Source organism: Pteropus alecto, unplaced genomic scaffold, assembly GCF_000325575.1.
Source record: "Pteropus alecto unplaced genomic scaffold, ASM32557v1 scaffold164, whole genome shotgun sequence".
Classification (NCBI taxonomy): Eukaryota; Metazoa; Chordata; class Mammalia; order Chiroptera; family Pteropodidae; genus Pteropus; species Pteropus alecto.
In genome coordinates this window covers 6,519,290-6,545,107 of record NW_006439568.1, presented here as the reverse complement: position 1 = coordinate 6,545,107, position 25,818 = coordinate 6,519,290, and the positions used below count along the sequence as shown (strand labels likewise).

The 25,818-nt window shown below is 40.5% G+C and overlaps 1 protein-coding gene across 1 annotated transcript in view; it reads right to left on the bottom strand.

Moving 5' to 3' along the window:
• The window catches only part of SNTB1 (syntrophin beta 1), a gene marked incomplete at its 5' end in the record, with an annotated part of 199,453 nt that overhangs the window by 63,220 nt on the left and 110,415 nt on the right, over positions 1–25,818 (bottom strand). The window contains one exon of the mRNA XM_015592951.2: positions 1,602–1,809. Within this exon, the coding sequence (XP_015448437.1) occupies positions 1,602–1,809 (208 nt within the window). The remainder of the gene's footprint in view (positions 1–1,601; positions 1,810–25,818) is intronic.

Genomic DNA, 25,818 nt, shown 5'->3' with positions numbered 1-25,818 from the left:
TAAACCGACAGAGTGGGCACCGTACAAAAAGATGAAGAGGCAGGCTCAAATATTGTTATTTGAACCCTCAGATGCCACCCTGCCTGAAGCTTAGCCTTGGACATTGTAGTTATCAGAAACTGTACATTCTCTTTTTTGTTCAGGCTGAACTGAGCAGCGCTTTCTGTCACTTGCAAATGGAAGATCCCTTACTAATAGGCCTTCTCCCAATAAAAACATATTTGGAGAGAGTAATAATTAGAGATGTTAAAGACTATGACTTCTAAAATGATATCATCCAGATTTGCAGTGCTGTCTTCATCAAAAACCCTGACACATAAGGTTATAAGAGGCACCTGTGGTTCGTGTTTATTATGATTTTGGAGCTACCACTACCTAGTGAATCAGCACATAGGCATTGCTCAAAGAAATTCTTGCTGATATTATTATTGCTATTATTTATAAATGTATAAATGTAGTCCTTTGAAGTCTGTGAGAGATGGGACAGTACCAAACCAAACAGCTCACTTTGTGTTGAACTTTGTGGCTGAGCCCCATGTATGAACTGGTACGAACAAAGAACAGTGGTGGAAAACAGCCAAAAGCTATGTTCAAGCATTATTTTCAAGTGCCATTTGACTGGGCCTTCTCAGGTGACATGGTTCACTGGCAGGAATACTGTTACTGTGATGATTATTATTCCCATTTACCACCTATTAGAATGTGAGTCACTGAGAGGTCAGACTGTCCCTAAAGCCCAGTGTTCCTGAGCACTCAAGGTCAAGTTCAAGGGACAGCAATCAGGTGTAGGGACAATGGCAAAAACTCAATCCTTTGAAATGAAGAGAAAGGTTAACTCCCAGGAGATCACTGCAAAGTGCGTTTTACTATCTTCAACGTATCACGTAGCTTGGGAAAAGAAATCAGAGTGACAGTACTAACATGACCCCAGGCCCTTGCCACAGCGGCTGTCCTCCCTGAGAACACAGACTAAGTCTTTGTTCATATTTATACACCCCTCCCCACTCCAGCCTAGCACCATGCCTTGTACAAAATAGGTGCTCATCAATGACATTCAGGGTCTGCCAGCTTAAGAATAAGATAAAATATAAGACGATATACGAAAAGAATCAGCACATAGGCATCGCTCAAAGAAATTCTTGCTGATATTATTATTGCTCTTATTTATAAATGTATCTGCATTATTGATAAGCAGGTTCATCATAACCCACACAAATCCTTTTAAGCAACAATTTCAACCTCTTTACCTCCCAAGGCATCAGCTCTGTTGTGAGTTTGAGTTAGTATTCCTAACCTTCATATGTCGATGTGAGAATAAATGTCCATCCACTCACTCACTCATTCATCCATTCAACAAATAATTAGTGACCACCTGCTATTTGCCACATATTGGAATATACGTGAGGGAATCGAAGTTGATTAAGAAACAGCCCCTGTAAAATGCAAAGGCAAATCTGTTGGAGACGGACAAGAAATCCAAATAGACAGACTGTGAATGAGGGAATCAACCTATGGAATGAGAAAACTGACGTCAGTGGATGCCACCAGTGCTGGTGAAACCCTGGGCAAAATGACTATGACATGGGGAACATTTTCCTTACCTTTTCTGCAAGCCAGCCAAGATGTCTGATCTCTCGGCTCCCAGCAATGCCTGTTTGCCCCAGCTGCTCTCTGACCTCGGCGATCACTTGGGACAGCAGGTCACTGACGTTGGAATGGATAGCACTGAACCAGGCCTGGGCAGTGGCTGAGTCCTTGCTCCTAAGGATCACTGTGTGCTTAGCATCTGGAGAGTGGACTTCGAGCTGCCTGGAGAAGCAGAGAGAAGGGTGAGAACACTCCCTGGCCGATCCTGCTTCCTCAAGTCCCGGAACACAAAGGTGAACGAATTCTTTACTCTTATTTTTAGACTTTGTCAGTTTCGCATGGTTTACCTTAATGGTCTTGTCATGCACTCACTCATTCATTCATCCACAAATATTTATTGAGGGCCCAGACACTGGCCTAGGTACTGGGGGCATAGATATTCAATCACCGTGTCACTTGAATTAAGAATGTTTGGTTTTCCTGTTATTGAGCTGACTGGCTTATTTGTGGTATCGTATCAGGACTTCGAAACTGTGAACTGATATTAACTTTTACCTCTCAATCCACAGAGTATTTTAATAATATACTTATATCCTTACTGCTGCTGGCAAGAAGGAGATCAAAATATCTAGCCACATGCTTAATCCTATTGCTCATTGTTAATTGTGAATATTTTTGAATCAAAGATGGCCAGACTCTGCCTTCTTTAGGAACCCTGACTGTGGCACATTTTCTTACCACTTATCCTTGGACATCTGTAGTGAAGGAGCGAAACGGCCTAGAAAGGGTTAATGATGAGGAGACACAGGCACTGCGAGTGTTATGTTTAAAGCCAGCACCAAAACTTATGCCAGAGCTCCAACTGGACCATCAGGAATAGTGAAGGATCTGAATACTTTAACTGAGGTAAAAAGAGGAAATTCTAGACAAATATATTTTTTACTTTAAAATTTTATTTCGAAGGACTTACAGGTTAACGCCACTTTGCAAAAATAGTACAGTGGTCTGTGGATACCTTTCACTCAGTTTCCCTCGATGATGGTTAGATTTTACGTAACTATAATGCAATATGAAAACCAGGGAACTGACATTGGCGCAGTGTAACTGTATCGTTCTATGCCGTTGCACCACGTGTAGACGCTAGATGCATGTAACTGCCATTGCAGTCAGGGTACAGAACTGTTCCATCACCACGATGCTCTCCCTCTCTCTAGCATTCATAGTCACGAGTGCTCCTCTCCTGATCGCCATCCCAAATCCCTGGCAACCATTAACCTGTTCTACACATCTGTAATTTTTTAGACAAATAATTTTTATTGTGGACAGAAAAAAATACATTTTATTCATTCATGTATACATGCCAGTAAATGCTAATTTATTCATTCATGTTTGCATGAGAAAGATATAGGGATGGGGAAATTCAACGCTGAATAAAATGATCCATTTATTAATTTCCTTTCATCTCTTAATAATTATGCTACCTTTCATTGAGTATTTACTATCTGCCTGGTAAAATGTTAAATCATCTTTAGGTTATTTTATATAATTTTCCTAACAGCCCTCTGACTGATATATTAATTCCATTTAACAAAAGGAAAAACTGAAATTTGGAGGGAGGCAAAGAGAAGTAATTCATGACAGGCCACACAGTTGGCGATACTGGGATTCAAACCCATGTTGGTTAGGCTCAAAAGCCCATGAATTAAATATTGTATTATGATGTCTCTCCTTAGACTGGACAGCTTCCAGCAGGAGAGCGCCATTGTCTTCTACAGCTGTTTAAAGTCATTGTCACCAGCAAACATGCCCCAAAGTGTCCTACTTCACTCCCGTGTTTCAAAACAACAATTCTGCAGATCACCTGAAAACCAGAAATCCCAAGTAATCTAGCTTCATTTACATTTGAAACCAACTTTTCAGAGTGAGTGAAACTTCTTACCCATAAACTTAAACTGTAGAAAAGGAATGATGTAGAAAGTGGAATGTATCTAGTGGAGTTTAAGCAATAATTAGCATCTTTTTATAAGAAATTTGCAAAACAAGCCTTCTCATGGAGACTCCAAAGGTTTTATGTGATGAGACAGGGAATTCGTTAGGTGACATTTGTCCTCATACAGAAGAAAAAAATCTCGGGCTTCTTGGGCACCTCTCAAAGAAATCGGCGGTCAGCCTGGGGCGAGCTGGCCTTCCCTCCCGAAGTTCTTGCTCTTCAGTAAAGGTGCACAGCCAGAGACAGACCAGCATTCTCAGAAAGCATTAATGAGCTCGACTTGCTTTTCAAAGTTCCTACCGATGTCTATTGTTCTAGGAATTTAAAACAGGTGAATATTTCTTTTATAATATTTTCTTTTGAAGATCTGGATTTGTTTTTAAAGAAGTGACAGCTTGGGAAGCAGCCACTCCCCAGGTATCTCTCTCTCACACACACACACACACACACGCGCACACACACACAATGCCAACAAAAAAGAAAGGAAGAATATTTCCTTTGTTGGGTTGCCAGCACATCCCCAGGGGAAAGCTGACTTGTAAACAGAGGTACAGGCTAGTGACGGGGAGGCCCATTTTCCCCAGGTTTTAGACAGTATTTATCATTATTAATTTCTAAATAAAATTTTAAGTATAACATATAGCGAGAAAAGTGCACAAATTGTAGCGTGCAGCTCAAAAGTATTTTCGCAAAGGGAACACATTCGTGTAACCACTGCTCAGATCAAGAAGCAGAGTATTACACACATCCCAAGGGACCCCTTTCACAGTCCCTTTCCAGTTATTATCCCCCAAAATAACCACTAGTAGGATTTCTCACCATGGATTACTTTTGACTCAGGCAAAAAGGATGAGGTTTTGTTTGTTTGTTTCTATTTGTTGTCGTTGCCTGCAGTATAGGAACGATCTTGGAATATTTCTGAGGCCCAAGGCTTCTTAGTGGTGGTTCTCTTGGTGCAGCCACAGATCAGCAGCATCACCTGAGAACTTCTGAGAAATGCAAATTCTTGGTCCCCACCCTGGACCCACTGAATTACAGGTGAGGCCCAGCAATCACCCTCCAGGTAAATCTGATGCAGTTTAAGTCAGAGAAAGGATACTCTCCAAGTTCATAAGGACAAGCGCTGAGCTTGGTTGTTCGCCAGGGCTCCCAGCGGCTGAGGGGGACACGCTGAAAGGTGAACTGACCTGCCCCAGTCGGTCTCAAAGAAAGAACACATTGGACACAAAATAGAGAGGCCTGTGCTTTTTAGAGACAAAAAAAAAAAAAAAAGAAGAAGAAGAAGAAGCAGGCATTCTCATTCAAAAGTATTCCTTGGAAACCTGTAAACTTTTTTTTTTTTTTAATCATTTAAGTAAACACGGAACCTGGGGCCCCATCCCAGACCTGTTGAGTAAGAGTTTCTAGAGGCCGAGGCCTGAGCATATGCTTTAAATGTTCCACAAATTACATAGGTTTAGCATCATGGCAGGCCTCTTCAAGGCCAAGCTGAAACACCCCTAAAGAGATATGCTTATAGCTGATCGTCTCCAGGAGGGCAACACACAGAGGGCTTCTGAAGAGTGTATTAATAATCTACTGTTGAGTAACAAATTCCCCTGGAATCAAGTGGCTTTAAACTTCAAACACTTGTTACTTCATGGCATCTGTGCATTATTGAATTTGGGAGTGGCTTAGTCGAGTGGTTCTGGCTTGGGGGCTTCCTGTTGCAACAGTGATCCTGATTGGGCTGAGGATCACTTCTCAGATGGGGCACTCACATGATTGTTGTCATACGGGCCTCTCCAGGGGCCGCTTGAGTGCCTTCATGACATGGCAGCTGGTTTCCCCCCCAGAAAGCAAGAAGGAACTACAATCGCTTTTATGACCTGGTCTCCAAAGTCAAATACCATCACTTCTCGCTCATTTTTCTTGTGAGAAGTGAGTCACTAAGTCCAATGCACACTCATGAGAAGGAGAAGTGGGCTTCACCTCTTAAAAGAAGAGAATCAAAGAATCTGGGAACATATCCTGAAACCACCACAGAGAGGCTCTGGATGAAGTAAAGCTCTGGAGAGTCTGTCCCAAATGTAAAAGGAGACTGTTGGGGCTGAGAACCAGCAGCCTCTAAAGAGCTTATAGAGTTGGATGAAGGAGAAGACCATTCTTTCCGACTGAGCTGCAACTCCAGGTTATAAAGTCAGAGAAACTGTGCACTCAAGATAGGGGTCAGTGACACCAGGAGGGATGAGAAAGTGCCTCTCCTTAACAGCATATAGGAGTAGCATGAAACCATGAAAAATGATGGGGGTTAAAAATTGCTGGCTGGTCTGGCACAGAAGAGATTATTTGTACAATGAATAAATGAAAGCATTCAGTAATCTACATTCACTTCTCCCTCACCCCTAAAGAACTCAAAGGGGAAGGACAAAAAGGGATATAGACTTCCCTTTCAATACCAAATGAGCTCCACTATCTAAAGCAAACAGTAAGTAGCTGGTGGTACTAAAGTCCCCAGAACCTCTGAGTGACGACTGAAGATTGTAAACAAGGTCAAGGGGGTGGTTTTTACATTTATTACTTAGCACATCACCTAGCACAAACCTCAGATACACACACGTTAGCCTCATTTGTCATTTAATCCCATCTTACCAAAATATGATGCAGTGCAACAAACTTTTTAGAGGATTAGCAACAGAGAAAGAAATTCCATTTCTGGAATGGCTGTGTCGTGGTTCTTCCAGCAGCCCATTATCTCACCAATTCAAAGCATGTGTGCCAGGAAGTACTTGTTAAGCACATGGATTTTTTTTTTTTTAAATTAAATCTGGCTCTAAGATTGGTTGGCTATGAGGCCTTAGGGAAGTTACTTGACCTCCCTAAGCTTCTCTCTCCTTATCTGTAAAATGGCTCAATACACTCGCCTCTCAAGATTACTGGAAAGACTGCATGAGATGATACATGCATGAGATGTCATAGTGTCAAGCTGATCTTGATCAGTTCTAGTTTAAGTTCTAGTTTCCAATGAATAATCTTCTCAAACTCGTGTACAATGAAATGGCTGTGGTCCAGTGAGGTAGGGAGAGTCTTCCAGGGTGTGCTTTGGTCCACTTCTTTTTCAGAGTCTTTGAACTTGGAGGAAAATGCAAGCCCCAGGAAAATTAAAAACGTGACACAAGGACTATTTCTAACATCTTGGAAAGGAAAAAATAACTTTGGGGAGAGATGCTTGAGTCTTTTGTGAGACAGTGAAAGATCTGGGGCAAACCTGATAATACATCTCCCCTTATTCCATCTACCTCTTTGTTCTACCTAAAAGAGCTCTCTGAGGAGCCAGCTCAGGAGCACAAATTGATATGATTATGGCCATAACTAGAGCTACAACCATCTGTTGAAGCTCCTTTGCTTCCTCAGCTGCCTAACCTAACCAGTGACTATGGGAATGAAAAGAGTTGAGAAATGGTTTCAACTTTCTAAAGTATTTGGCTGACAACCTACCCCCAAAGAACCATTTTGTAGGGTCAAGTATTTCATGTAACCCATTCTTCCAAAAATCGGTTTCCACTCCAATCATTACTCCAGCAATTTCTAAGTGTACGGAAGGAGATAAAAATGAGGAAATGAAGGAAAAAGAGGGGAGGGAAGAAGAGAGAGAAAAAAATAAGAAAAACTCAAGAGTGGAAAAATAACTAAGTGGTGTGTGAAAATGCCGCTGTGGCTGGGTGATTGAAATCGTTAAAGTCAGGGAACCAAAAATGCCTAATACGATGGAAGTGAAAAAGGCACAAGGCAGAACCCTGAGAGCAGCATCCTGTCCCTGATGTAAAATGATCTATGCGAATGCTCGGAAATGTGGGGACTATGCCTGGAGAGGTCTATGGGTGGGTTCGATTAGGAAGGAAATTGAGTGACAGGAGGACAAGCTTAGAAGGGAGACTTTTCATTGTGTAACTTTGTATCTTCTGAATTCTGCCCCGTGTACATCCATTACCTATTCGCTGTGTTTGAACACAAGAGGAAGGGGAGAAAGAGCAGGAGACCTGGACTGTTGGTTAAAATAACCTTGTCTCAGGTCCAAGCTCTGTCATTTGTAAGCTATGCTGCCTTCTGGACACCTGCAGTTCTGTCTGCCCAGCTCCCATCCCCCCCTTCTGGTAACAGGCTTTACCCCATTCTCAGTCTGTGTGGTTTGGGGGCTTCATGATTTGAGGGTTGTAAATGTGATGCTACTTGGACAAAAGAGAACCAGGCTCAGGATTTCTGGATTAGTCATTTCTGGATTGTTTCTTTTCTCATCATATATACTGAGGGGTCTGATATAATTATGGATCTGCTGATGGCCATCTGGCCAGCAAGAGGGGAGGGTCTGCCTGCAGATAAAGCCGACCCGGAGAAAAGTAGAACTGAGAGCTGGCAGACCTGGATCTAGTCGACCCGACACTCAGTACATCCTCATACTTTACTCCTATGTTCCCTTGCTGAGTTGGGTTATTGTCAAATGCAGCTAAAAGTCCTGACTCATACACTGACCACAAATAGGTCACTTAATTTCTGTGAGCCTCGAGTTTCTTTATACCCTATAAAAAAGGGATGATGATGATGATGATGATGATGATGAAAGTGATAATGATTATAATGAAGGTGATAATAATAACCTTCACGGTTACTACAGCATCAAACGAGATCGCAGTTGTGAAAATGCTTCGTGACTTGTAAATCTTGTTGTTAGTAGTTGTCATTTATGCTTTTGGCATTTTAAGAATCTCCTGTTGGCTCAGTAATTGGAAAAAAGAACGTAAGTGAATACAATGCTTTCGTATTGTATTTTGTATTGTACTGAAGCTCTCTCTTAGCTATGCTATTAGTAAAGAGACAAGGCCTGCATACTGAAACAGAAAATCCCAGTGAATCTCCTGGGTTACGAATTAAAGTTGGAGACATGCAGTGATTTCTTTGCAAACGAGCATAAAGCTACACTGTGTTTGCGAGTATTTCAGAACACTCAAAGGCATTTAGCATGTGTTGGGTGCTGTCAGGGGTCCCCAAACCCCAGGCCGTGGACTCCTACAGGTCTGTGGCCTGTTAGGAACTGGGCCGCACAGCAGGAGATGAGCAACAGGCCAGGGAGTGAAGCTTCACCTGTATTTGTATCTGTTCTCCAGCGCTAGCATCACTGCCTCAGCTCCACCTAGGATCATCAGGCATTAGATTCTCGTAAGAGCACTTGTCACTGGTGCCAAAAAGGTTGAGGACCGCTGCAGAGGAAAGGAGAGTACATGGTCCCTGTCCCCAAGAAGCTCACCAGGTGTAGTAACTTGAGTAGTATCCCCTGACCCTAAATTTATGTCTACCCAGAACCCTAGAATATGACTTATTTGGAAATAGAATCTGCAGAAGCAATTAAAGCAAGGACAGAGGTGAGAGCCTTATGTCATGAATCTACCCGCTGGATTAGGGTGGGTCCTAAATCCAATGAGAGTGCGACTATAATAGACAGAAAAGATACACGGAGACACAGGAAACAGCAGGGTGAGGAGGAGGTTCAGATTGGAGCGATGCCTCCACAGGCCAGGGAATGCTGAGGATCTGACCGCTAGAAGCCAGGAGAGAGGCAGGTGACTCTGAGAGAGGAGAGAGGCAGGTGATGGTTTCTCCCTCAGAGTCTCCGGGAGCAACCAGCCCTGCCAACTCCTTGATTTCATACTTCCAACCTCCAAAACAGAGAGGATAATAAATTTCTGTTGTTTTCAGCTTTCCATTTGTGTCCACTTTGACATGGAAGTCCAAGAAAACTAATATGCCATGTAACTACCTTCCCGTGCACAGCTGAATGGGGACTGTACTGATGTTCAAAGTACATGGATGCTTAAAGTAACGTGTAAGATGCAGCTCACTTAGAACTGTGGCAATCGTGCTTCCATTTCAGTTAAAAAGGCTTCTCCTTGGCGAAAACAAACAAAGAAACAAAAAATAAAAACATACTCTCATCAACATTCAATCTAGAAAGAAGAAGGGAGCCCTTCTCAAAAAGGGACATATATAAAGCACCTTGGAAGCACCCTGACACGTAGTAGGCCTACGCTCAATAAATCAGAGTGCCTTCCGCTACCTCTTCAGCATAAAAAAAAAAATCTAGACAACTTATTCGCTAGTTGATGAGTCCTGTATTTCTAGAACCGAGAAAGAGCGGGGAGGGAGTAAAGGAGCAATAAAGTCAGGATGGCTGATTGGAGCTATTTTCAGCTGGGCCAGTCTTTTATAACTCCTATTTTGTTCCCCAGTTGAACTGACCATTGCTTGATGAATTGTGTTTATCTGTAGTTCAGCGATAAAGTTCTCTTTTAATTCCCCGCTGAATAGAAATATTTAGGGCAATGCCACAGCTGTGTTTATTCTCACACTCCACCACAGTTATGTAAATACTGCCTATGGAACTATTTCTGATAAAGGCCCATACCAACCCCGAGGAATTATACGCTCACTCTAGATGTCTGCCAAGATGAGCAGTTTCGATCCAGCTTGGCACAGCATATGAATGATATCACAGCTTCTCAGAGATCATTTGGCAAACCTCACAATAAAAGAGTAATTTTCTTCCCCTCTCACTCTCTCAAAAGCTCCTGCTGAGCCAAATAATATTTCCCAGCATTCTCGACTCCCCGTTTAGAAACACGAAGCTAACACATAAACCTGACACACAAAATTGATAAATAAAACAAAACTTGCAACCTGGTAACAAAGGTTTCAAGCGACCTTTCCCTTCCAACCTGAAGCTGGAGAAAATGCAGATGAAGGTTGTGGGAGGCTGGGCTGGGGACTGGGCTTACAGCAACCTCCGGGAATCGAAGGGAGTTTGAAGCCCATCACAAATATGTGATTCTTATTGTTGATAAAAAATACTTCCCAACAAAGATATGGCACGTCATTAACAGTGGCTATCTCTAGATAGAATTTTGAGGTATTTTTATTTCCGCCTTTCGGCTTTTCCATAATTTCCAATTTTTTCGGCCATGTAATTAGAAAAATATTAGAAAAAGAAGTTTAAGAAAATGAATGTTTGTACACCTTTTCAATAATGTCATTGGTGAAACGAGTCACTAGGAATAAATATTTTTACGTGAAAAAGACAGCACTAAAGAAAAACATAAGATTCTTTTCAAAACCCCAAATTGATTGTAATTAAAAGACTTTAAAAGAAAGAGAAGATAGGTAATGACAATATTCACAATGAGGTCCAGTACTTGTCCTGTGAGGATGTAAATGCCACCACTAAACACGTTCGCTTTTCTCATTGTCTTCTGATCGCCATCCTATGAGGTGAATTATATCATGGTGCCCACTTCACAGATGGGAAGATGACACCTAACAGGGGCCAGCTCATCCCGTCTTCCAGTCAGTGAGAGGCGAAGCTGGAACTGGAACCTAAGTCCATCGGACCCCAACGCCTGTGTCTTAATCATTATGAACTATGTAGTAGGATGTTTGTAAAGTGTGGTATGTTGCTTAAAAGCGTCGGGAACATCTTTCACGTTATTTGCTGATCAGTACCTTTCAACACCCTTCCTGTGTATTTGGAAAATTTTCCAAATTATAAGTTGAGCTTCCCCAAGGTAGAATCCAGAATCCAAGTTCCTAGCTTTCCTCGCAGCTAGGGCACAGAGCCACTCGCTGAAAATGGCAGTTCTGATGGAGGCACTGTGAGGAAATAAATGTGGATGGAATCCATCTTTTGGTGAAGTATGGCGGTGGAGGCATCCAGCTCTTAACGGCAACAGTGGCAGAGCTCGGCCAGTCTCGAGATGTCACTGGTGCAAACTGAGGCAGTTGTGTGGGCTGTGGGATGGTTAAGTGGTATTTTCTCTAGAAAAACCCTCACAACATGGTTGGGTGTTGAGCTTCTTTGCCTGGCTCTCTGTGAGTGCCTTAACATCCTTAGCCAGAGTTGATTCTATTACCTGAAACTACAATCCTCAGCTAAGAATGTAGATTTGGCAATCTGGTAGCCATGATGGGAGCTAACGAGATCATCTCAGGAATGTGTCAAGTGTGAGCAGTTAATGGAAAAGAAGTCAGAAAAGGTGTTCTGCTGTTTTTCTCAAAATCCCATTTCAAAAACAGGTCATGCATGATATAGTATTCTGCTAAGCTCTTAGGGAACCTGACATATCGCTCATGTTGGCTAGGATTCAGTTTTTCAATAACACATAAATTTACAAAATATGTGAAGAATTTCAGCATGTCGGCCTTTCCTAGGGGAATGATATGGTTATCAAAGTTTTAGAAAAAGAGTCAGCTAATGTCAAACCAGAGAAAACATTTTGTCTTTCCACTGCACTCTTCATCTGTATTTTACAAAACATTCTGTGGTTTGACTTTACTGAACTTATTTATTTATTTATTTTTTGAAAAGCCATCTAAATATACATGGTGCTCTGCAGGTCAAATAAATGTACATTCGTCTATATTATCTTAGTACCATACACTGACAAAATAAACAATCCACCCAAAGTCCAATCCAGAGCATAGAGTCTGAAGACCAATTTTTTTTTTAATGAGATTATTTTGGGCTAGAATTTAGCAAATAAAAATATAGGATGACCAGTTAAATTTCGCTTTCAGGTAAACAATGAAGAATTTTTTAGTGTAAGTATGTCTCATGCAAGATCTAGTGGTGGAAATGGTATAAAGTACGTGGATTAAAAAAATGTATAGAAAATAAAACTGATAAGACTTCATGATAGGTTAGCTATGGGGTGGTGGAAAGTGTCAAGAAAGTTGCCTAGGTTTCTGGCTTAGATAGCTGGATGAATGACAGCGCTAATTACTCAGATAAAAAACTGAAAATGGTTCAGATTTGGCAAGAAACATTATGAGTTTGGATGAATATCTCCATCTTCGTTTAGGTGTCTTGTAGTGTAGACATATGCCAGCTACTCAATAGTCTGCTTATTCTATAGCTATTATGTCTTAATGGCATCGACATCATCCCAATAATCTAAGTTGGATGACCCAATCATCCTTGATGCCCCCATCCTCTTCTCTCAGTCCCCATTCAGTCTCCCAGTTTTATCAGTAGTATTTTGGGAGGAGTATCTCCCCCAGAAGAGCTGAGCAGACCGTAAGTTACCAAGTTTTCTCAGTGGAGCTGGGACAATTACTTATTTAGGAAGGGATATAAATTTTATTTTGTTGGCCAACCTTGATTGGTAGCGATTGCCTGAAATGATGTCTGGAAAAGAAGCCTGAGGTCTCATTCTGGGTCCAGCTAGGGAAACTGTCATCATCATTAACTGATGTCTACCAGGGGCATGGGAGTGGGGACTGGCAGCACTCGGGATGTCTATTTGACATTTCTAGAAAGTATTTTGACTTGTCGCTCTCTAGAAATAGGCCACCTCTACTTTTCCTGATTGCCTGATCCTTGGAGAATATCCCAGCTTTTGGTCATCTGATAATTTCTCCTACAAGGCTTATCTCCCCCACTAGACTATAACTTTCTTGAGGGGCATGATCTATACCAGAATTACCTTAATATCACTCCCACTGCCTGATACATGGAAGTGCTTGCTGGGCTCAGTGGAAGGATGGCTTTGTCTACTGTTAAAAGCCTGTTCCATCTTTATGGTGGCTCCTTGTCTAGTTAAGTTTCCACAAATGTTTCCCTTTACATTTTTGTTTTTCCTTCTTATTAGAAGGTAACCCTTTAAGTTTTGAATAATGGCATTGAAAATTCTATGGTACAAATTACTTCAGATTTTTTTAAAAATTATTTTTATTTATTTATTTTTTTTAGGTCTAGTTTCTCCATTCAAAGTACTTCAGTTTTAATTGATAAGCTTAGCATATTAAATAAGTCAAACGTGTTTTAATATCCCATGAGGCTAGTTTCCATGGATAATGTGCAATAGTGGTCAACTCAGAAATGCTTCTTTTATTTTGTTTTATTTCATTTTAGACAATTTGCCACACATGATTTTCTTGGGCTAAAATAATCAATTTCTGATCTGTGAGCCTTACCCAGATTAGATGTAAAAATGGACAGCCTTGCAAATGTGCAAAGCAGAGTAAAAAAGATGACATGGAAATAAAGCAACTAAGAATATTAATTTGAAGTGTGTGGATATCTGAGAGGTAAGAACAGTAATGGATGCCGTCTAGCTCATTTATATCAGAGTTTCATGTAAAACACTAAGATTTATTTGTTTGACTCATTTATAAAATCTTAGATGCCTTCTCATTGGTTAACTTATCAAATTACTTTTCAAGGGCCAATACCTGACACATAGGGTATCAGGCCCCTGAGGGGAAGGGGAACTCAGCACAATTATGGTTCCTATCATCCCTGAGATTACACTCTAGCAATCTTGGACAAGCCTGCACTTTCTTAAGTATTCAAATCACATGAGAAATTCCTAATGTGAGAGAATAATGTGTATCTGTTTTAGGAGCAGAGTATCTTTAATTAAATTCTCAATAAATTACCGAAGCAATAATTCACTATGTGAAGTTGGCAATTGCTTACACACAGTAATAGTACTCCACCAGTGCCAAACCATCGCTCGTTCATTCAGTTTTAATTTCTACTAAGTCTTTCTTTACAGGGAGAGAGGAGAAGAAAAAGGGAGAAGAGCAACAACATTGTATCTCTAAGGCTTCTATATAAATAAAGATGTGTTAGCTGTGGAAGGCAGCACATTAGCCATTAATATCCTTCAACAAGGATTATTAATAGCCACCACCCAGTAGAGAAAAGGGTCCCGAAGAAGAGACATAAATTGGATGGGGCAGAAAGAATTCGAAGCGGCTCTACCACATGAAAGAAGCAGAGCAACCAGGGAATTTGGGGGCAGGAAGTGGAAAAGACCACGGGCAATTTCGGTTACCAAGGGAGAACTAGATACAGAGGAAAAGCAGAAACCACAGTTATTCTAGTTAAATGCACGAACAAATAAATAATCAAAGACAGAACGAGCGACCTACAAGGAAGGTGGAGATCATCTAATCCAACCACTCATTTCAAAGGTGAAAAATCCAACTTCTGGAGAGGAGACGTGATTGAACCAAGGTCCCACATTATTCAACCTAGAATCTAGACTTCTTAACAACCACATTTATACCAATTCAAAGAATGGAGAATTCATAGTGTGCTGGAAGCAAACTTAAATTTTACTTTTAATTTTCCAGAGACTGGTCCTAAATATGGGGCTAGTAGCTTTTTCTGTATTTGAAACACTCACTACAGTACTTTGTAGATATTTTACTGTCAAGGTATTTATGGAAATGACAGCTTTCTAATTATTTTCTCTGTGAAGCCTTGGCTCAATGACACTTTCACCTCTTTTGTAGATAGCAATAATCATTTTCATTACTTGAAGGATTTAAACAAGCACAAACAAATAAATCAGCTCTCCACAAAATTGCTATTTTTAAAAAAATCTATATCTGAACAATCTAGACAAGTTTCAAACTGTCATGCAATTCTGTGCTGGTTGCAAGAGAGGGCGAAAATCAGAATAATGCAAATGTTCATCCCAACTTTCCAAAGGTCAAACTACATGAAATTCAATCTTCCACATTCTTATAGTAAATGCCAGGGGACTAAACAAGTTGGGAAGAGTCGATCTCTCTGTGAAGCAGCAAAGCTGTAAGATTTGTTTAATTTTGTTTTAACTTCATTCGTTTTTCTTTTTTTAAAGAAAATATGCATTAAAATAGTAGAACTGGAAACTTGTTACAGATTAAGGAAATTTAGTCAAAGCTTTCTACTTCTTGACAAGCGGGTGGGTAGGGAAGAAGATGCGGGAGAGGTGCCGGCAGTGGAGGGGAGAGGACAACGCTGTGACTTCTGTGGCTATTGGCAGGGAGATCTGAGCTCCCGGACTGCTCAGAGGCCCGCCCCAGCCATACAGCCTTCCAAACGTGCCTGCGTTCCCCCCAGATGTATGGGTCAACTGGTTAAACTTTACACATCCGCCCTTGGGCAGTCTGCATGAGGGCTGCTTATCCGTTTAGTCTGGTCTGCTTTATGAAGACTTCAATATACTCTCTCCCAAAAAAGTAACTGAATGCAGCCAGATTGGGGAGTGGGTGGGGCAAGTAGAGATAACCTTAATCACTTGAATCATTCATTAAAAATATTTATTGCATGCCTGCTCTCTGCCAGGCAGTCTGCTAGGTTCTAGAGACAGAGTCTGACGACATGGCCATGGCCTTCAAAGAGCTTATTGTCTACAGGGCTGGAGGAGGAGTAATGGCAAACGAAGGATCCGATGACTGCCATCCAGGAGAGGCCATATCGCACAGTGGTTAGAGAGCCATTAATTGAGTCAATCAGCCTTGTCCAGGTACTGGCTATGCGCTGAGCAGTCTTGAACAAAAATCTCTCACCCTGTCTGCATTTCAGTTTCTTCGTCTACAAACGGGAGTGGACTGAGTTATAACAAATATAATGCCTGGCACCGCGATGATCTTAAAGCTTACCTTTGAAGGAAGAAGATAAGTTGGCTAAACCAAAAAAAAAAAAAAAAGTAGCAGCTGAGAGGAGAGAACCCCAAGGAGAGGGGCAGCCTGGGTCAAGGACGAAAGTGGAAAACCACACTGCATGTCATGGAAACTGTGTGCTTCTTTAACGGCTTAGAGGATATGCGGGAAAAGGTGGGCCAGGAAGTGAAGGAGCAAACAGGAAGAGAGCCTGAAGGGGACCCTCTGACAGAATTCAGTTTAAGCAAGTGACACGATCGCACTCGAACATTAGTGACATCATCCTGGAAAGATGGGATTGGAGGGGAGACTGGAGGCAAGGAGACCCACCGGGACATCTCTGCAGTGATGCGGCAGCAATGGAAATGCAAAAACAGAAAACGCTTTAGCTACTAAAGGTTAAAGTACAGCAGAGTCGGAAGTACATTCTATTTTGACCAGTACATTCTGAATTAATACTTTGTGAATTCAAAATACCCATGCATAAATCCTAGATTCTGTTAAACATGGGAGGAGTGGGATATAAAGATAAGTTGGATGTAGTCCAAGCTCTCTACAGCCCGATGAGGAAGATGGTACCCAAATAATTATAATACATGGCAGAACAGGTGTGGCATTAAAGAAGCATGGAGTATTCAAGGAACGCATGCTGGATTGTAAGAATCAGGAAGTACTTCAGAAAGATAAAGGCATGTGAGACAGGGCTTATGAAATAAGAGGATTTTGACAGGTGGCGAATGGAGGGAGGGCATTCCAGTCTGTGGGGCACGATGACTAGGACAGAGAGGCACAAACGCTGAGGATGTTCAGGAATAGCAAGTAGTCTAGTTTATCTGGAAAACTATTTCTATCACTGCATTTATTTTTTAAAGTGTTATTTAAGTATAATTGACATAAACTATGTATTTTAAGTGTACAATAAGTTTAGATATACTAATACCCACCATAAATCTCCTTCCCTCCATTTCTCTTACTATAGCTTAATTCGAATTATCTAGAATTTTAAGAAATGGAATAATAGTCTTTATTATTTTTTTCTGGCTCCTATACAACATAATTATTTTGCGATTCATACACGTGATAGTATGTGTCAATAGTTCATTCCCTTTTATTGCTGAGTAGTAAGTCATTATATGAATATACCACCATGTATCCATTCACCTTTTGATGGACATGTGGGCTGTTTCTAGTTTTTGGTTATTATAAATAATGCTGTTATTAATATTTGTGTTGTTTTTTTTTTTACGGACACATGCTTTCATTTCTCTTGAGCAAATAGCTAGGAGTGGAACTACTGGTTCATATGGTAGGTATGTGTTCAACATACTAAAGAATTATGAAACCATATATCAAAGTAGTTGTACATTTTTCATTCCCAATCAGCAGTGTATGGAGGTTATAATTCTTCCATATCCTTATCAACACTTGATATGATCAGTATTTTCAATTTTATCCAGGTTAATGCGCATAGTGGTGTCTCATTGTGGTTTTAATTTACATGTCCGTAGTGATCAATGATGTAGAACGTCTTTTCATGTACTTAATTCCTATCCATCGATCTTCTACGGTGAAGTGTCTGCATAAATTTTTGCCCATTTAAAAACTGTATTATTGCTTTTTATTATTGAATTTAGAGAGTTTTTAATATATATTTTCTGGATACAAGGCCTTTGTTAGATATATGCTTTCTAAATGCTTTCTCCCAGTCTGTGACTTAGGTTCTCATTCTCTTGAAAATACATTTAATTTTAATAAAATTCAATTTTCGTTTTTTTTTTCTTTATGGATTGTGCTTTTGGTGCCATACCTGGAACATTTACTTAACGTAAATTCATGTTAAGTTTACTCATATTTTCTTTTAGGGGTTTTAAATTTTTAAGTTGTGATACATTTGAACTAATTTTTGTATATGGTGTAAGGTATAGATTTAAGTTTACTTTTTGCATTTGGATATCCCGTTTTTACAGCACCAAGTGTTAAGAAGACTACTCATTCACCACTGAATTGCCTTTGGACTTCTTCTCTTGAATTCAGTTGTTCATCCATGTATGAGTCTATTTCTGGACTCCCTACTATGTTCATTGATTAATTTGTCTATCTCGATATTAGTAATCACTGTTTTGATTACTGTAACTTTAGAAAAAATCTTGAATGAGGTAGTGTTAGTCTTCCAATTTTGCTTTCTTTAAAGCCATTTGGCTATTCTAGGTCCTTTGCATTTCCATATGAATGTTAGAAATCAGTTTGCTAATTTGTACAGAAAAGCCTGCTAAGATTTTGCGGGTTATGGCATTGGCCCTACAGATCGATGAGGGGATAGTTGCCATCTTAACAGTATATTAACAGTATACAGTCATTCCTTTCTGTATATCCATATTTCTATTTATTACTTTCTGCCTGAAAGACTTTCTTTAACATTTCTTATAGTACAGGCCTGCAGGTGATGTGTCCTTTCAAGCCTTTATGTGTCAGAATGTCTTTTTGTTTGTTTTTTTTTTTTTAATTCTAGATAATGCTAAAATTACCTTAATGTTTGGAAGGTATTTTCACTGGGTACAGAATTCTAACTTAACAGGTTTATTCTCTCTTGGTACCTAGAAGTATTGCTTGACTATCTTCTCATTTGCATTTCTTCTAATGGAAAATCAACTGCCGCCTTAGTCTGTTTAGGCTGCTGTCACAGGATGTCATACACTGGATAGCTTATCAACAACAGAAATTTATTGCTCACAGTTCTGGACTCTGGAAAGGACATGATCAAGGCACCGGCAGATTTGGTGTCTAGTGAGGACCATCTTTCTAGTTCATAAATGGCCATCTTCTCACTGCGTCCTCACATGCTGGAAGAGGCCAGGAGCTTTCTATGTCTCTTTTATAAGGACACTAATCCCACTCATCAGGGCTCCACCTTCATCTCCTAATCACCTTTCAAAAGTCCTGCCTGCTCACACCATCACACTGGGAATTAGTTTTCAACATGTGAATCGGGGTAAAGGGGGAACACAAACACTTAGTCTATAGCAGCTGCTTTCCGTTTGTTTCTCTCTATATAATGTGGCCTTATTTTTGGCAGCTTTTAAGATTTTCTTTTTATCACCGGTGTTGAGCAATTTGATGATAATACACATTGGTGTCACTGTCTTTCATCTATGATCTTATACATAGGGCTTATTAAACTTCTGTGGAGCTATGGGTTAATAGTTTTCCTCACATTTAGACAATTTTCAGCCATTGGTTTTTCAAATGGTTTTCTGCCCCCTTTGAGGACCCAACTATAGATATATTAGGCTGCTTGAATTTATATCATAGCTCATCGATTCTCGCTTCATTTCTTTAAAAATTATCTTTTATCTCTGTGTTTCATTGTGTATAGTTTCTATTACTAGGTCTTATTTGCTATCACCCCCATCCAGTGTATTTTCCATTTTGCACATTGTAGTTTCCATCTCTAGGAGTTTGGTTTGTATCTTTTTTATGTCTTTCATATGTTTAACTTTTCGAACATTTGGAATACAATTATATTAACTGTTTCCTTGTCCTTGTTGGCTAATTCTAATATCTGTGTCAGTTCTTGGTCAGTTTCCATTGATTAATTTTCCACTTCATCATGGATCATCTTTTCCTACTTCTTTGCATGCTAGTAATTTTTATATTAGATGTCAGACACTGAATTTTACCTTGTTGAGTGCTGGATATTTTTATGTTCTCGAGTATTTCTTTTTCCGAGACAAAAGTTACTCAGAAAACATTTAATCTTTCCAGGTGTTGCTTTGAAGGTTTGTTAGGCAGGACTGAGCGGTGGTGTATCAAGGGCAAACTCTGTCCCTCTGCTGAGGGGGGGCCCTATGCCCCGTGAACCACAATATGCTCCAGTCTCACTGTCAGGGTAGGCATTAGTCCCAGCCTTATGTGAATGCTGAGCAATGTTATCTCTCATCTTTGGTGGTCGTTTTTTCCTGGCCTTTTTTTAGCGTCCTCGCACACACATGTGCTGATCAGTGGTCAGATACACTTAAGGGGATTCTCTTCAGATCACCAGAATTCTCTCTGAGCAGCTCTCTCGTCTCTGCTGTCTGCCTTGTGGATGCTGGCTGTTTGGGTCTTCCTGGACTCTCAGCTCTTTCTTCCCAACTCAGGGAGCCTTTAGGGCTCTGCTGGGGTTCCCTCTCCCTGTGATATGGCCCGAAAACGCTCTCAAGGCAGAAAGCTAGAGTGATCTCAGGGATCATCTTGTTTGCTTCCCATTTCTCAGGGATCACGGCCTGATGTCCAAGGTCTTGAGCACATATTGTGCCTGTTTTTCGCTTGTTTCAAGTGAGAGTAAATCTAGTTCCTGTAACTCCATCTTGGACAGAGTGGAAGTCTAGTATCTTGCCTTTTAAGATGTGTCTTTAAAACATATAGTCTTTTCAGTATGATACTCTTTATTATGAAGGCATTATGGCATTTACCATTACGGATGTATTAAGTGACAGATTAGACTATATTCACTTCAGGTCAGTTCAAAGACATTTATTGGGCAGCACTATCTTTACAATGGTGTACCAGCCCCAAAAGGTGCCTGCCTCCCTGGCATCAGTTTACAGATACAGCAAACAACTTTAGAAGAAACTAATTACAGGGCGTGGATATTACCCATGCCTTTAATATTCCCTCCTTTCTTCTGGTCCCTGCCAATACCATCATTAATTTTGCATCAAGTAAGGCTGGAGGAAATAAGAAACTCAAATCACATGATTTTACTAATTGTAAGCAGCCCTTTAGACTTAGACTTAGGGGCAGAAGTTGAAACTCTAGAAGGAAATACTTTCTGCTGATAGGCCGTTGACTTCTCTGTCTCATGCTCTTACTCTACTCCCATAACTACAATAGAAAGTTGGCTCTACTTCAGATAGGGGAAAATTAAGCCTCAAATGACTCCAGCTTAGAACGTGAGGGAACGAAGCAGGCTGGGATAAGGGTACCAGGTTGATGAGATCAAGGAGTCAGATTATGTACATATAACCATCTCCACAGTGCTTCCAATTTTGAGATAAGCATTTTGTAAAAGTTGTTGGCAGCAATATGTCGACCTTTTACAAGTTGGAGCAGCTGACATTTTGCCTAGATCTGAGCCAGGGGAGGTGCCATTCTAAACAAGAAATCGCGTATCTCATCTTCACTGAAGGAACTTTTTTCTGATCGTTTGTTAAAGCCTTATTTCCAAGGCACTGAGTGAATTTAATTAATTTCATCACCACCATCCCCTCCTTAATACATTCCTCACACATGTGGATTCACTAGGAAATTGAAGTTCATCTCTAGAAAACAAAAACAAAAACAGAAACAAAAACAAAAAAAAGAACATTCGACTAAAGGATGAGAGATTAGTTGTTGAAAGCCCAGTGATCTAGTCAAAATGAAACTGCCTCTCAAACTGTAACGGAATGAGTCATATTAAAAAGCAGATACTGGTTTAACAGTCTGGAGTAGGGCACGAGATTGAGCGTTTCTCCCAAAGCTCCAGGTGATATCCTGCTGCTGCTGTTCCTGTAGCACACCTACTGAGTAGCAAGGAGCTAGAAGACATCAAGACATCATGTCTTGTTTTGCTACAAAGTCTCTGTTGTAACCTGGGAACCCTTCTCAATTGGGCTTCAGTTTACTCCAGTATCAACTGTTCTCTAAGGTTCCTTTCAACTCTTAAGAATGTATCATGTTCTCGGAAGTATAGGTCTAGCTTCCTTGCACTCACGAAATCATTCATTCTATTGGCAGACATGTACTGAGCACCTACCACATGTCAGACATTGAATAAGGTACTGGATAATTAAGTATGCACTAGATTAAACGCCTGCACTAAGAAATCAGTTCAGAGAGAGAATCAGGCAATGATAGCACGTGTTTGCAGCCCATGCATGCTGTAAACGTGCATGCTACTTAAACAATGGTTGATAAGAATCTGAGAAACTATCTTGAATAACAGGGAAAACAGGGAGGACCTGTTCTGGGGCCCCTGGCCCTCAAATTCATTCCTGTACTTTCCCCGACTTAGCTCAATAAGACGATAGGTCAGGATGGGGGGATCATTACTTGAGACTTCTGTGTCACATGGCTTCTGCCCATTGCGATGCACTGAGGGAGACCGGAAGCAGGAGGAAGGGAAAACCCTTGGTGCCTTCTTAGCTCTTCCTTCACCATTATTACCAATTCCTTACATTCAGCTCCCTCTTCAAAATGCCAGAGTAGTCGGTTTTCCTGGCTGATCCCTGATAGAAATGCTTCTGCAGGCTGGACTTGGATTCCCTATAATTGTAAGCCATCCCCTCTGCTTGGGCTATATAGGGCAGTGCAAGGACAGCGAGAGCAGCACGAATTCTTTCAGAGTCCCAGGAGTGCATGGAGCTGGAGCCCTCTTGCTCCATTATGGCTGCAGCTCCACGGCCTCCTGGAAGGGGAGAGCCGCTGACCTTCCCAAGGCCAACCCCAAGGCCACCCCTCCTCCCCACCAGCCCTTCTGGGCTCGAGTTCACTGCTACTCAGGACAAGTAATTCTAAGCTGAAGGGCTGCAGCCGCAATAAGAGCACTGTCCCCGTGGATGTAGGGGAGCTACTTGGAGCTCATCGCAATATTAAAGCTTTCCGATTCTTACAAATAGGCCAGCAGAGGTCACAGTGCTGGTTCCCTTGGGAAAAATGAATATGCTGCATTTGTGGTCTTAGTTGAAGGGCGTTTTTTCTCCTCATAAATGGTGCCTCAGTTTTTGCAACCTAATATACTGACTGAGGCAATCATGGTAAAGAAGGATTTTTTTCCATCTGGGGATCAGGAATATCTTGGGGAACTTCCGAAGCACCAGAAAGATCACAGCCGAAGAAATTCTAAGCCTTTGTTTGGCCCTGCCAGGGTAATATGCAGACTGTAGGGATGCTGACTGGGAAAGCTGAGATGCTCTTCTCTGTCTCCTGGGCCTTTCTGGCATCCCCTTTCCCTTACCCACTCAGCAGCCCCTTCATCCATCCATACATTCATCCAATGACTATTTATTCAGTGCCTACCCTGAGCCAGTCACTGGGCAGTGGTGATCAGAACATCAGGAATATGTCCTCCTCTTCACTTCCACCTTCCACCTTCCAAATCTCATGGGTGAAAGAACTCAAATTTTAGCCCTTGTTTTTTAAGACTTGTGCTCATTTTTGTACATCATAGACACTGAAGGATAGTATTTTCTACTGCATTTTAGAGATAATTTTTAAGATATGCCTGAAATATCCATATCTATATCTATCTATCTATCTCTATATATATCTATCTCTATCTCTATCTCTATCTCTATCTCTATCTCTATCTCTATCTCTATCTCTATCTCTATATCTATCTATGTATATACTGTCTCCAGAATCTTAGCTACAAGGGAATCTGGAAAGGGAATCTGGAAAGATGGATTTTTTAAAGCATTCTGCATCATAGAGTGCAATGAGGTTGAGTAGGTATATGCTACCTGTCCAAAAAGTAAAGTAGATGTATGCAAGGCTGTCAGCGTCAAAAAGAAGAGGCAACAGCAGCTGGCTTAGAGCGCCAGTGTCCAATCACCAGCTTTCTGGGTGTAAAGAGGCAGCTCAAGGTGCCAGCATCCTTATCCCAGTTTCTTGCTTCCTGGATCACTGCTCTGGCACTGTACAATTTCAGTAGTTGCAACAGCAATCTTTCGGTTACCCACTTTCCTGATTATATCAGTTTTATAGAGTTCCAAGGGTTATTAATAGAGACCCAATCTGTACTCTTCCCATTTTTTTTTTATAAGCAACTAATTCCTTATACAGGTATACCTCATTTTATTGTGTTTTGCTTTGTTGCGCTCCACAGACATTGTATTTTTTTACAACTTGAAATCAAGACCCTCCACTAACAAAAAAGGTTATGACTTGCTTTATCGCAATACTCGTTTCACACTGGAACTGCACCCGTCATATCTCTGAAGTATGCCTGTATTAAATCCTTCTCTGCTTAAGTTATCTAGACTGGCTTCTTTCACTGCAACGTGACTAATAACTTCTGCTAAATACTGTTATATACATAAATTCTAATAACTTTCTATCTGAGAACACTTAATTGTTGAAATGAGTGAACTTGTACTTTCAGGGAGTCTAGGTTTGAGATAAAATAATTACAAGCGTAAATTTGTTTGAAGTCTCTCTTTTAGCTTTAAAATTCATGTAAATGAGCTCTATAATAAATTCTATTCTTCCAAAATTCTGAGCAAAATTCATGTACCTTTTCATTCAGTGGCTTTATACATTCCCTGAGAAAACCCATGTTATCCAAGACATTATACATGACTCAATTTGAAAGGCATTTAATCTGTGTAACAACTCTGAAAAGTAGGCTTTATTATGCCCATTTTACAGATGGATTAACTGGGCTTAGAGAGGTAAAATAAGGTGTCTAAGATCACAAAGAGCTAGGATTTAAACCTAAGTCCTTCTTTTCTTGAAGCCACAAGCTCTTTCCATGACCACATGCAGACTTCTAAGGGAGCAACAGTTCAATAGTTCTCAGCTGCTCTGAACATTGGCTTGTAATGGAGGTTTGGTTAGTTCATTTAGCTCAATGCCAATATGTACTAGTTAGTTCTTTCCTCCACAGACATCAAAATGCCTCAAAATGGTATACGTCTCAACTTATGAAGGATTCAGGAAGAAAAGATGGATGGAACACAACAGAAAAATCTTCAGAACTAGAAAAAAATGACTAAAACACATGTTCTCTATGCTGCTGGTTGCACATGCATAGAACTATTATAACTTCGTACACATATGTAATAACAATAGATTTGTGAAGCCTGAAAATCAATGCAAACTGAAGTCAGTGGGATCCTAGGATTACTATGGCATCGGCAGAAATATTTTGGTTTGAATTCCTGCTCTGACTCATATATACAGTTTTAATTGTCTCTCTCCTTCTCGACGTATCTGTCGGCAGGCTAGAGAATTTTACCGTCAAGACTCGTTGGGGTATTTCTATGTAACGGTATGTGGCCTTGATAGGTGTTTATTCCTTCTTAGCGACTCAAGTCCTGTTTCTGTCTTTCCTGGAGAAATTATTCTAAAGAAGTATCTTTTTGCAAATTGACCCGGTTCTTCAAACTGTCAGTGACTACTTATGAGGTTTCAGAAAAAATGTATAAAGCCACACAGTGGTTTTCATCCACCCAAATAGCTTTTTATACTTTTCAACTCAAAATTTTCCCCAGGGCTTTACAAGCAGTTAATAATACGACCCCCAAAATTCTAACACACCTTTGATAATCTTATTAGGAAGGGACATTTCTGAAAAATGAATGAATGAAAAAAATGAATGAACTGAAAGATTATATTTGCTAAGTGCCTATTATGTCCCAGGTATTAGGCATATATTAACTCTTTTAATTCTTAAAGCAGTACATATAATATATAACCCTCATTTTATATATTAAAAAATTTAAAAAGTTAAGTAAATTCACCAAAGTTACCCAGATAAGTGAAAGAGCCAGTGATGAAACCCGGGTTGGCCTGGCCTGAAAGTCAATCATCTTTTCAACGCAGCCAGTAGAACATGTCATCAGAGAGCTTGAGAGCAGAACTCCAAGAATTCTGACTTCTGGATCTAGTGTTTCGTTTCCAGGTAACATGAGAAAACATTTTCCGACTGCCTGAGTATTTAATAATACAGGAAACGAAAACAAATTGCACCACGAGCCCTTTAATGTGTGTTTCATAACGGGGGGTGGGGGGAGAAGGGAGCAGTTATTCCAGGGGGAATA